This window comes from Centruroides sculpturatus, unplaced genomic scaffold (genome assembly GCF_000671375.1).
Source record: "Centruroides sculpturatus isolate CEXI.00-Female unplaced genomic scaffold, Cexi_2.0 scaffold334, whole genome shotgun sequence".
In the NCBI taxonomy this organism is placed as follows: domain Eukaryota; kingdom Metazoa; phylum Arthropoda; class Arachnida; order Scorpiones; family Buthidae; genus Centruroides; species Centruroides sculpturatus.
Window position 1 is genome coordinate 524,579 of NW_019384688.1, and position 14,200 is coordinate 538,778.

The 14,200-nt window shown below is 33.3% G+C and overlaps 1 protein-coding gene across 1 annotated transcript in view; it reads right to left on the bottom strand.

The window, feature by feature from the left end:
- The window catches only part of LOC111627113 (GATA zinc finger domain-containing protein 14-like), a 40,582-nt gene that overhangs the window by 10,077 nt on the left and 16,305 nt on the right, over positions 1–14,200 (bottom strand). Inside the window, exons 5-6 of the mRNA XM_023370670.1 lie at positions 1,195–1,589; positions 1,023–1,119 (exon numbers count right to left, since the gene is read on the bottom strand). Coding sequence (XP_023226438.1) covers positions 1,023–1,119; positions 1,195–1,589 — 492 coding nt within the window. The remainder of the gene's footprint in view (positions 1–1,022; positions 1,120–1,194; positions 1,590–14,200) is intronic.

Genomic DNA, 14,200 nt, shown 5'->3' on the forward strand with positions numbered 1-14,200 from the left:
CGTCTAAGACTGATGACAAATAAATTATAATTTAATTTAAGCTAATTTGTTCTATTACCAGTTTTTCATTTTTAGTTCAAATTAAATGACTAAAGAAGTCTTACTTTCATTTAATCAGTAATTTTTTCCCCTTGATATTTTTATCCTTTAATACCATGCAAACTTGTAAACTGACCACTGCCTTATTGAATGCTATAAAACAGTAAGAGCAAAGGTTGCTACTACGTTACAATCATAAATAAGTAAAATTTTTTAAATAGGTAATAAATGAAACTGATCAAGTTTTTTTCTCAAGTTTTTAAAACCAGTATCTTAAAAAAATGGGTGTGCAGATTATTCAAGGTTGAAAATTATTCAAGTAAATAAGGTATTACCTTTATTGTAAAAACATTGTACAGGGTGTTTATAATTAAAGTTCCATTTTGAAATGGCCATAAAATGAAAACTACTGGACAGAATGTTATCAAATTTGGTAAGTGTACAAGATGTCATGGGATTTTATTTCCCGCAAAAAAAAAAGTTCAAAAACTCACTACCAACAGGAAATGGTGCTGTCTGCAATTTTGTTAAATGAAATAAGACATGAAGACATTGTTAAAAATGTTTTTAATCAGTTTTAAAACACGTTACAGAGCATGTTCAATGTGGTGTCCACCATTTTTGATAAGCAAGTTACATCACATTACTGTATTCCTAACAGTAGCTCTTAGCATATCAGGAGTATAACAAACAGTTTCATTTTAAAACCGATTGAAAACATTTTCAACAATGTCTTCATGTCTTATTTCATTTAACAATATTGCAGACAGCACCATTTCCCATTGGTGGTGAGTTTTTGAACTTTTTTTTCGCGGGAAATAAAATCCCATAAAGTCCTGTACACTATTACCAAATTTGATAACATTCTGTCCAGTAGTTTTCATTTTATGGCCATTTCAAAATGGAACTTTAATTATAAACACACTATATATTCAAATTATTTCAATATCATATTACAAGTTGCAAAGTTGCAACTAATTTACCTTTTAGTATCATTCAATTTATGAAAGATATTTATCGGTTTCTGATAGTAAAACACTTGGTCAGATAATGGAAGAGAAGTCAATACATTTTTAGAATCTGCAAATAATTCAAAATTTTTTGTTAAAAATCATCTTATTTTATTAATATAGTAAGAAAATTTTTAAATCAAACCTTTTATATTATATTTCTTAAGAAGTTCAGTTTCATTTCCTGTTTTATATATATGAGTATTCTTATTTGAAGTAATAAATGATTGCATTGTTGAAGTTTTGGATACATATTGCTTTTGTTGATAATTTAACAAGAAACTGGAAGGGGCATTTGATATCGTTGGCAATTTAAATTTAGCTTTTATATTTTCTTTTTTGGGAAGATAAGGCTGCTTCACTATTTCAAGTAATTTCTCTTTTTTAGGATGAACTGATTGTCCAGAAATTGCTTTTAGCATAGACATCCTTGAAAGTCTCCTATGATCTTCCAATTCTTTTCTTAGACTTGTTATTTTTTCTATTTCTAATTCTTCTGTTGACTTGATGTGTTTCTTTAAATTAGTATTTTGTGATCTTCTATAAATAAAATTTTATATTAAATATCAATAATTTAGAAATTAAAATTAAAATATAATAAAATTTAAAGCACCAGCACATTGTAGTCTAAGTGACCAGCCTTAATTATGCCTCATATGAGCAAGCCTGGCCCACACTAGAACTGATTATTAGTGTGAATGAGGAGGGGAAACAATACCCAAATCTATAACTGTAATAAATTATGGAGGTTTAGAAATAAAAATTATATTAGGTTATAATTTTAATTCTATAAACTTTATGTCATATGTCTAGTGGGTAATGATCTGGTATGGATACTATGTATATTAGCCATCATTGGAATCTTCCATCTGTGATTAGCATTGAATTCCATATTACACAATAGCAGGATGGCAACAATATAAAAAGAACATCGGGGATTTATTAGTGATTAGAATGGAAGATTTCAATGACAGTTGATGTAAGTAGGATCCATTACCAGATCATTACCCACTAAACTCTGAGAACCACTATTGTGGAGTTGGAGTCAGACATTTTTGGGCAGAGCTGGAGTCAATAAAATTCTTTTGACTTCAATGACTCCAACCTTGAAGTTTACTATAGGTAAAATGCAAAGTAAGAAAAATAGTTTTTAATTAACTAGTGTGAGAATCTGGAGTTAAGAAAACGTATTTCTCACTCTTGTTCGGCCTCAGACAAGGAAGATCCGCCCGCAGGGTCACTAGGATGGGTTTTTAGTATGATTTAAATTTGGGAACAGAAAGTTCTTACGATCTCCCTGTTGATTTTTCCTGACACCAGCCTAATTAGAGCATTAGGCATGCTAATGAATAAAATTATATACTTTTCCAAGAGGGAAGGATCATAGATCTGTGATAAGACTTTGGCAAAGAGCTGAGTTTAATAACAAGACCATTTAAATCAAATGAAACAAAATTTAATGAGGACAAAATATAATAAAAGAATAATGATTGATACATAAAGAGATACTAGTCCCCTATCTAATCATGTGAGAGACAGAGAACTTACAACAACTTATACATACTATCTTGATTGAAGGTCTCGATGTCGGTCTTCTCATTGAATGAAGTATGTTATGTTCTTGGACAAGGTTCCAGGAAGAGGATGTGAGTGAGGGCACTCCTGCTAATGTGGCATGTTCAAAACTATCATGAACTTCCTGTTGTTTCTGGCACCTTCAAAATATGGAGGACTGCAGTCTATGTGACAATGTCAGATTTCTATTGACTGCCCCAAATCGTGGGAAATTTCCTCTTTTATCATCAGTTTCAACCAATAGGATTTTGTCCACAGATGGGATGTACGGGGGTCAGATACACAGATGGTTGTCAAAGTTGGAGATAAGAACTTTGTGAAAGGAAGTTGATTTCCCTTTCTAACACAACAGTGTCACTTTTTGCCATCCATTTTTGTAAACAACATGAAAAGATAGATATAATTTCCCATGGAATTTTACGATAAAATTCCAATTCTCGCACTAGTATTTAAAGAAATTTCTTAGAAAATGGACACTTTAATAAACGTAGATATCAAAATGATATTAACCCATAAAGGCCGTTTCATAGGAAAATGTTAAGCATATCTCACACAACATGCTCTATACTTTCAGAAAATAGTTTTTATTAATTTAAGACCCACCAGTGGCTGAGTGAATAAAACCACTAAACACTTGTAGTTAGTCGTGGGATCACACCTGGAAAGTAAACACTTATAATATAGCTTCAAAGCACCTTATCTTTACCAAAAATAAGCTCCCAACAAAAAATTTGACTTTCATTTCAGGTGCCATAATTTTTACTTGGCACTATATTTTTTATATCTGACAAGGGGACCTTATGGTCTCAGAAATTCAGTTCAGGATGAGACTTGCAGGTTAGTAGTATACTTCAAGGGTGTTCACCCAGAAGAATTGTAAAGTGCACTAGCCAGAAGATTCCGAGAAAAAGGCTCTAAAATTTTAAGCGCAGCTTATATACCGATCGATTCTACATTATGGCAGTACAGTGAAGTGCTGAGTCTGTAGCGTACTCGCTTGCAATGCAGTCCGACCTAGGTTTGATCCTACCTTCAGAAAACTTTTTTTTTTCATTGGTTTAAAATTATAACAACTTTTAAATAAAGTTAATGATGTAAAAATATTATCAATTAAATCATAAATACTTTTATTTTATTTATGAAATGACTGTTACAGCAGATTAAAATGTGAATTAAAGATAACATTTTATTTTTCAAAAGTTGAATAATTTCAAATGCATTTTTAATGGAGGTAAATNTTGTATTTGCATTAATTTCTGTGGGAAAAATTGCTTCGGTTAACGAACGGAGTCGCGGAACGGATTAAGTTCGTTAACCGGGGTTCCACTGTATTCAGTAATATAAAATATATATAAATAATTTTATTTATATAAAAAATTTTTACAATATTGTCTTTATTTATCAATTTTTTATTTTACATACAAGCACCAGAATGATAATTATTATAAAGACATTGAAAACAAAAACTATTTTGACATCTTGCACAATTTATGAAGGATGATTGTTTACACGAACAACCTTTTTTTTTAATAGATCTGTTGGAAAACATACTTCGTTTATATTCATAAAAATTTCTCTTTTATCAGAAAGTTTGGAAGCATATCAGGCATACCGAATCATTTCATTAAAAATTGGTGATGATAGTTGATGAAGCACTATTGATTGCATTTTTATACAATCTTCACGGGAATTTATTTCTCTATTATTTTCAATTAGATAAGTGCAATTTTGTATATGCTTTATTAGATTTTTTACCTGTCTATAAAAATATACATCCAAAGGTTGAACTAGAAGAGTACATTTTGGAGGAATTACTTTTATTGTACAAGTCGGTGATTTCTCGTCATCCTGAAAGATTTCGTCATACAATTCAGGCTTTGTTTGTCCACCCCAAGAGTCAATAATTAATAAAAACTGTTCTTTTCCCACATGAGACTTTAAACAACAATTGAGAAAGTCAATATACAGTCCTGTCGTTAGTTTCCCAGATTTCGAAGACATTATTACGACATTTTTATATTTTTGCGCATATTCATTTACTGTGTTTTTGAACTCGGGGGCCAAAGTTACCGGTTGCTTCTTGTAAACAAACAAATACTTGAGGTAGGACTTTTCCAGACAGAGTGAGAACATATTGAGCAGTATATGTATGAGTCACTTTATTCATGTCATGCCTTTTGACGAAAATAGTTTTGCTTCCTTTTTTATCCAAGGTCCTGTTGTACACCGACTGATACTGACATCCTGGAAAGAGAAAACAACCGAAATTTAAGTATTTTGTCAGAGTCGTAAAAATAAAGAGCAAAATAAATTTGTAAATACTCTGCAATAATTTACCTGTCTGGTCAGTGTTAATAACAAAATCTTTGTTGAAATTCGGTATCAATTTGAACGTCTGGGTTCGAAAAGTGTCTTCAGAAGCCAACATTTCTTCAATCGTTGCTGTTTCTTTTTTGAAACAAATTTTGTCACTTTTCGTTGACGAATTCCATGCTTATTTTTGAATTTATGAACCCAACTGTCAGAAGCTTTAAATTCAAAATCTGTAAATTGTTGTGCTGCTGCTAAAGCCCACTGTTGTAAATTTCGAGTAGTCACTTGTTGATAATTCTCTTGGGCTTCAACAAAACGATCACGTGTCCAGAAATTGATTGTTTCGTACTTATCAAATTGATTTCCTCCTTTTTTTTATCTCTTCTTTCCATTGAGATAAATATTCCTTCTTTTTTAACCGGCTGCATCCTTTTTTATGCAATGTTTGTAGATTCCACATAGGGTGAGCCTTTGCGATATTAACAACTTTAATTTTGTAATCCAAAGAAAGATGGTCTACCTCTCTCTTTTTTTTTTTTTTTCCTTCTGGTTCATATTCATCTGATGAGCTATGGTCTTCGACATTTTCAAAAGGTTCCTCGTCACAGTTTTCATTTTCATGAGCAAGTTCATCATCAGTCACAAGTATTTTTTCAGCCATCATGTCCATAGTACGTTCGTAAATTTCTTCACTCATCAACATTGCTTCACGAGAAATTGAAGTTGAAGATTCCAATGTTATCAAATTATTTTCAGCAAGCAAGCTTTCGTAATAAATGACCGTATCTTTTAACCTCAACTTCGACATTTCACTGTATAATAAATCTTGACTGATTTCATCTGCAGCTTCTGATACTTTCCCAATTTCTTCATTAACAGACATTTTCAATTCACAATAGTTTAAAAATTCTGATATTTTGCAGTACAGAATGCTCCAATCTTGCGAAAGTCAAAAATGAACTAGCACGTTAGTTTGAGTTTCTAGAATAATAAGGATAGGTAAACCTATATATATATCGTGTAAGACTCACTACATAATCAGTTTACTTACTTACAAGTTAAATCATAACATAACTTCCTAAAAATATCATTTTGTTGGATAACTGTCAACTTTCACATCTGGAAGCTAATCATTCAGCGAGTTCTCACAAGTCAGCAGCAAAAGTGACGATTTCACATAACCTTTCGTGAAGTGGTAAGTTCATCAATTGAAGATAACAAAATAATTAAAGTTTTAATTTATCTCCATTAAAAATGCATTTGAAATTATTCAACTTTTGAAAAATAAAATGTTATCTTTAATTCACATTTTAATCTGCTGTAACAGTCATTTCATAAATAAAATAAAAGTATTTATGATTTAATTGATAATATTTTTACATCATTAACTTTATTTAAAAGTTGTTATAATTTTTAAACCAATGAAAAAAAAAAAAAAAGTTTGCCAAAGGTAGGATCGAACCTAGGTCGCACCACATTGCAAGCGAGTACGCTATGGACTCAGCCTCTTCACTGTACTGCCATAATGTAGAATCGATCGGTATATAAGCTGCGCTTAAAATTTTAGAGCCTTTTTCTCGGAATCTTCTGGCTAGTGCACTTTACAATTCTTCTGGGTGGACACCCTTGAGGTATACTACTAACCTGCCAAGTCTCATCCCGAACTAAATTTCTGAGACCGTAAGGTCCCCTTGTGAGATGTTTTACTTTGGTTATCAATCATCTTTTTGACCAATTTGACTAATTAATTTTTTCACTGCCCTTCAACTGGTTTTTGAGTTATTTATAACTATTAAAGCTTCAATAACATGATTTGATTTTAAAACAGTCAACAAAAAAACAATGAAAAAAATAAAACTGAGATCAGAATCTAAATGCAACAAACTAAAAGAGGAGGAGAAAACTGAAAAATGTAATTAATAGGATTGTTTCAGCTTATTATTCACTGGTTTAAGTTCTTGGTGCACAATTGCACCGGATGGTTTAAAGATGAGTGATTTTTATCTAAATTTCATGTGAGACTAATCGGGGGTAGGATGTTTACGAGGATGTCCCTCTCCTACCACTTACTCGACTCAAGACCTTGAGGTCCGGTCTCGCTTGTCTAAAGGATGGGAAAAAAGTGTTAGGAGAAAGGATCGTTAGATTCTTTCACCTGTCAGGATCTGACACCAATCTATCAATTTATCGCGGATAGATACGCGGATGGATGGGAAATTATCACAAGCGATCTCGTCGAGGACTTCGGGTTCAGTATGGAGTGGAACATGTCGGAAGAAACGCACACCAATCCAAGTTCGTTAACAAAATACCCGTTTATTCTGGTTATTCCGTACATTTATACATAGTTAATAATTGGAATACAAATCCCTCTCGGGTTCAATCCGTATAGTTCATAAAGGAACGGCAAAGTATAAAATAGTCGCGACCCTACCCGCGAGGTTCGAATGTTCGAGAGAGAGCTTACACATCATCGCGTGTAGGATAAATACCTCTGATTAGGTTGTTATAACGTTGATCCGAGGTTCGTCCTTCCAAGTTCAAAGTTCAAATCAGTCCAAAGTTCGAAGTCGAAGTTCAAAGTCTAAAGACGGTGGAGACAAGATGCAGGTAAATTCACGGGCACACACTCACAGTATAGAGAAAAGAACTTGTTCCCCTTGTGTCGTCATTGCACTTGCCTTTTATATGGGGGCTGTTTTTTCGAGATTTCCCCATGTACGTCACAGGTGGTGATCTTCTTTGACCAATGATGGGCGAAGTGACAAACTTATGACACAACAGTTAACTCATCTTCTACAGGGAAGTATTGTCGTGGGAACGGAGTTTTTATGAGCGATTTTTATGAGAAAATTTGTCGGTTGTTTTTTCCTTTTTGTGTTAACCCTAACTTTTAATCTAATGAATAAAAATTATTCGATTCTCAGCCTTTTTAAATCCTGGGCCTCACATTCATATGTTGTTTTTGAAACTGTGTTTTGTGAATATATTGGACTTCGAACTCACATTTGAGTTATAAATAAACACTTGGCTTTATTTCCATCATTTTTAGTTGATACGTGACAACAGCACGTTTCAGGCATAAAGCTCCTCATCAGTCAACTAAAAAAATACAATTTTAAAAACATTACATAAAATATCTTACAAAACAGAATTAAAATAATGTATATTTCTTACCATATCCATTTTTAATCTGTTATACAAGGTCTTAATTGGTGCACACAACTTATTTTACAATAAGTGGAGTAATTTCATTAAAATTTGTTATAAATGATCTTTTATATATTTGACAATATCCAGGAGTCTTAGACATAATCACATACACATCTCAAAATCGAAATAGACAATTTTTTACATTATTGTTTTTTAACCATGCCTGCGTTACATACTGCATTGCAGTGTTGTACTGATTTGCATATTACAAAGGAAGTTATTAATATTAACAACAGCATAACTCTTATAGATAATTACAATCAACATTAATGTATATTGCATATATTATAATATTTTCATCCAATTCTCATTTATTTTTACACTTAAATTTTTTTTTATACAATTTTTGGCTGTTAAGATTGAGACACTTTCTTTAAATTTTCTATTATGCATACTTTTCTCTTTGTATAGGATTTTAACATTATTTTTATCTATATTACAGTCATTTATTAAACAATGGTCATGAAAAACAGAGTTTAGTCGATTATATTTGAGATCTGCAATATGTTCTTTTACTCGTATACTCAGTTTGCGTTTAGTTTCTCCTATATAGTAGTTAGTTGTATTACGGGTACATGGTATCTTATACACTATGTTCTTTGTTTCTTGTTCTTAATAAAGAACAAGAAACAAAGAACGTAGTGTGAGACACGCAGTGGGTCAGGGGTTAATCTGGTACTGACCACTTAATCTGCACAGGCTGGTAAAGCCTGATCTCGGAGTCGTAGGATGGCTAGGAGGGCGAATCGAGTGGGGAGTGCGTCAGTAAGTCGACAGGTTTCCTCGGATAGACAGGAGACAGGTTTAACAAATAATAAAATAAATGTTTATTCTAAAACTAGAGTAATTTACAGGAGTATACAAGTTACTGATTATAGCTTAGATGCGGATAACATAAATTTATCTATAAGGGAGCTGTAACTATTCACTATGCCGCGTGAGAGTTTACAAAGAGAGTTATAGTGGCGGTCAGTTATACCTTATGTCGGAGGACAGTATGCGACGATCCTTCTGGACTAGGGCTTCTTAAACTATGGGTCGCGACCCCATTTGGGGTCGCTTAGCAAAATCTTGGGGTCGCGAGATTTCAGTGCAAAATATTGAAAATAATTTGAGAGTTTGAAAATGGCATGCTTTGTGTCTTAGGTTTCGTGAGTTGCGCTTTGTGTCACTTCTGGTGCAGCGAGACAACGATTCAGCAACACTGATTGTACTGTGAACTAGTGTAGTGTTGTCGCTTTTCAGTGTATTCAGTTGTCTCTGTTCCATTGTAACACAAGAGTGAACTGTGGTAGTACACCATTATTGGTTTTGCAAATTTGTATATATCTTTATTTTATATTTTTGGGGGGGGGTCGCGAAAAAAATCACAATCATAAATGGGGTCGTGAATAAAAAAAGTTTAAGAAGCCCTGTTCTGGACTATGGAAGCTAGCTATCTGTCACAGGCTTATGTCTTCTACCGGCTTCTCCTCGGACAGGATCGGGACGGGAGACACTGTATTCAGACCTTCCTGAGGATCGCGCGGAGGGACGGTCGCACTGAGGGGACGATCACCCTGAACTTCCCGTGACAATCGTTTTTATACGATCGTCGTTGGCACTGAGCCAACAGGTCGTTCACTCGTTATGCTGACTAATTAGCACGTGCACTTTGACTAATTGACAAACGGACGATGTGTAAGATTCGACATCCGATCTATTTCCGTTATATTTTTTTCCATCCTCTAATGAAAAAATATGTTAACCCTAAAAATTTTCGAATTCAAACCCCTCGGGCTCACACTACTTTCCATTTTCTTTAAAATTATACGTCTTTTGGACAGTATAATTTTAACATTCGAATATACTCTCTCTCTGTATTAAATTTCTCTAGACCGACACGGGGGTTACCTTACTCTTATGACTAAAATACAAGAATTCCCGACAAAATTCTCAAAAGTTGGATTAACAAAATTTCGCGTGACGGCATCAACAATTTGACGCGTAACATTCAAAACTGCGTTTTTAGTGCCGATAGCACAACTGGAAGTGTCCTTGACATGATCTGGGTCAGTAGATCACAGTTCTTAGTAGCAGAGATGTCGGTTGTTGGTTGACGGTTGCAATGTCGCTCATTCGGAAGTTAGCCTTGTCAGAACGTCGGTCGTAACTCGATGTGGCTGTCTTCTGCGGAATTGTCCTCACTGGATGCCGGACTTGCAGTGTTGACAGTCTCAGTGTGTAAAGTTCGTTCACCCACCGTGGCCAGCTCAGAGGATGAGGACAAATGTGAGATATGCAGTGGGTCAGGGGTTAATCTGATACTGACCACTTAATCTGCACAGGCTGGTAAAGCCTGATCTCGGAGTCGTAGGATGGCTAGGAGGGCAAAACGAGTGGGGAGTGCGTCGGTAAGTCGACAGGTTTCCTCGGATAAACAGGAGACAGGTTTAACAAATAACAAGATAAATTTATTATATAACTAAAGTAATTTACAGGAGTATACAACTTACTGATTATAGCTTAGATGCGGATAACATAAATTTATCTATAAGGGAGCTGTAACTATTCACTATGCCGCGTGAGAGTTTTACAGGCTCTGGAGTGAGAGAGTTATATAGGCGGTCAGTTATACATTATGTCGGAGGATGGTATGTGACGATCCTTCTGGACTATGGAAGCTGGCTGTCTGTCACAGGCTTATGTCTTCTACCGGCTTCTCCTCAGACAGGATGGGGACGGGAGACACTGTATTCAGACCTTCCTGAGAATCGCGCAGAGGGATGATCGCACTGAGGGGACGATCGCCCAGAACTTCCCGTGATGATCGTCGTTGGCACTGAGCCAACAGGTCGTTCACTCGTAATGCTGACTAATTAGCACGTGCGCGTTGACTAATTGACAAACGGACGATGTGTAAGATTCGACATCCGATCTATTTCCGTTATATTTTTTCCATCCTCTAATGAAAAAAATATGTTAACCCTAAAAATTTTCGAATTCAAACCCCTCGGGCTCACAGTAGTGTATAAGACTTTGTTTCTTGTTCTTTATTAAGAACAAGAAACAAAGAACGTAGTGTATAAGATACCATGTACCCGTAATACAACTAACTACTATATAGGAGAAACTAAACGCAAACTGAGTATATGAGTAAAAGAACATATTGCAGATCTCAAATATAATCGACTAAACTCTGTTTTTCATGACCATTGTTTAATAAATGACTGTAATATAGATAAAAATAATGTTAAAATCCTATACAAAGAGAAAAGTATGTATAATAGAAAATTTAAAGAAAGTGTCTCAATCTTAACAGCCAAAAATTGTATCAAAAAAAATTTAAGTGTAAAAATAAATGAGAATTGGATGAAAATATTATAATATATGCAATATACATTAATGTTGATTGTAATTATCTATAAGAGTTATGCTGTTGTTAATATTAATAATAACTTCCTTTGTAATATGCAAATCAGTACAACACTGCAATGCAGTATGTAACGCAGGCATGGTTAAAAAACAATAATGTAAAAAATTGTCTATTTCGATTTTGAGATGTGTATGTGATTATGTCTAAGACTCCTGGATATTGTCAAATATATAAAAGATCATTTATAACAAATTTTAATGAAATTACTCCACTTATTGTAAAATAAGTTGTGTGCACCAATTAAGACCTTGTATAACAGATTAAAAATGGATATGGTAAGAAATATACATTATTTTAATTCTGTTTTGTAAGATATTTTATGTAATGTTTTTAAAATTGTATTTTTTTAGTTGACTGATGAGGAGCTTTATGCCTGAAACGTGCTGTTGTCACGTATCAACTAAAAATGATGGAAATAAAGCCAAGTGTTTATTTATAACTTAAATTTCATATTTTAAAATTCTACTGTATACTTCAGTTTAGTCAACCGCCATGTCAGTAGGAAATTAACTATTTCCGCTGTAGCCAGAGTGGGAGAAACTATTTTATGGACCAATTTATTATGTTGTTCATCAAAATCATTATTTTTTGCATTTTATTTTATTTAATATTTTTTCTTGAAAATAATTAAATTTAAATCAATTTTTCATAATTAACTAATAAAAGTGACATTCTTTTGGCTATTAAGATGTAGTATGTTTCATTATGTACAGTACTCAAGTTTTTCCAAGGAAAATTCATTATATCCATTTTTTTGATTCTCGCCATCAATTGTAGAGGACTTTTTATAGAGAAATTTTACGTAAAAATATTCAGATATTCAGTGGTATCTTTCTTATAAAAGGAATCATAGTGTGACATTTAAAAAAGGGTAAGGTTGGAGTGAAAAGTCACACATTGCAAATTTGCTGACTCAGAATCAGACTGCTTGTTTACCAACTCCACCACACTGCTGAGAACACAAATACAACAACCACCATAACAAGATAACTGCTTTGGCCAGTTATACAACAGTGCCGGAGTGGTGGTAAATCTGAATGATGCCAAATTGGTAAAACAAGTCCTTAATGAACAATACCTAAGACATTTAGAAACCCTAGAGATATATAAAGTCTCTTTAAAAGAAGTTTGCATAAACCAAAAAGAATATGAATCTATCAGCAGTCTGAGATTGTTTTATGATGACCCAAATAAGAATTCTCAACTAAGGACCCACAATGTATTATAGCATATGAAAATTACTATTAGAAACATTGAGTCACAACATAAACCATCAAATACTCTGGAAGTAAGAAAATACACAGTCACAGAAAACCTAGTCATTACATCATTTTCAAAATTTAAAATCCATAGAAAACACATCATTATAGAAGCTACTATTACAATTCAGAACATTGAATCTAGGAGTCTTTGACAGATTTGAAACAGGCATATCAAGGGAGCCAAAAATATCAGTCAAAAAAGGAAAACATTGCTGGAAAAGTACTCAAAGATGTGTTTTTTTAGGTGATTCAAGAAAATATTAGGTTGTTTGGAAAGTAAGTTCGTTTTTTTTACCACTAGACGGATTAGTCATATTTTTTCCGCAATTTTTATTCTAAACCATATCATTATTATATATTTTGACAGCTAGCATTTTAAGGCTTATTTGTAAAAAATTTTGTTTGATTTTGTGCAATTGTTTATTTTTCATGCCCCATCAAATATGGAAGACTGAAAGCAGCATTTTCAGCATATTTTGCTCTTTTATTACCAAAAAGGTAAGAATGCTGTTCAAGCGAGAAAAAAATTGTGTGACGTGTATGAGGAAGATGTATTGACAGAACGACAGTGCCAAAACTGGTTTACAAAATTTCGTTCTGGCAATTTCAATATTGAAGATGCACCACATTCTGGATGGCCAGTTGAAGCCAATGAAAACAAAATAAAGGTACTGATTGAAGCAAACTGCCAAATAACAACACATGAAATCACTAAGAGATTAAATTTGTCAAATTGAACTGTTTATGATTACTTGAAACAAATTGGTTTCATTTCAAAGCTTGATATATGGATTCCACATGTTCTTAAAGAGAGATGCTCTCTTTGGTGGAATTTTAAGAAATTTTTTTTTTGGCGCTTTTACCAGACAATTTAACAATTGATTCGAAAGTGTACTGCCATCGAGTAAACAAATTGAATAATATCATCAAACAGAAAAGGCGGCCAGAATTGATCAACAAAACAGGTGTAGTGTTTTACCGTGATAATGTCAAATTTCACACAAATTTGGTAACTTGTCAGCAACTCTCATAACTTAGATGGGATGTTCTATCACACCAACCATATTCGCCAGATCGAGCACACTCAGATTATTACTTGTTCCGGTCATACAAATTTTTTTAACTGTAAGACATTTAATTGAAATGACAATGTCAAAAATCACTTGGATCAGTTTTTTGTAAGCAACGATCAAATCTTTTATGAATGTGAAATCATGTACTACCAGAAACGATGACAACAGGTATTTGACCAAAATGGTTGATATATAATTCAATAAAATATTTATTTATTATAAAAATATTGTGTTTTTTCCACAGAAAAAAAAAAACGAAATTACTTTCTGAACAACCCAATAGTTACTTCTAATCCTATG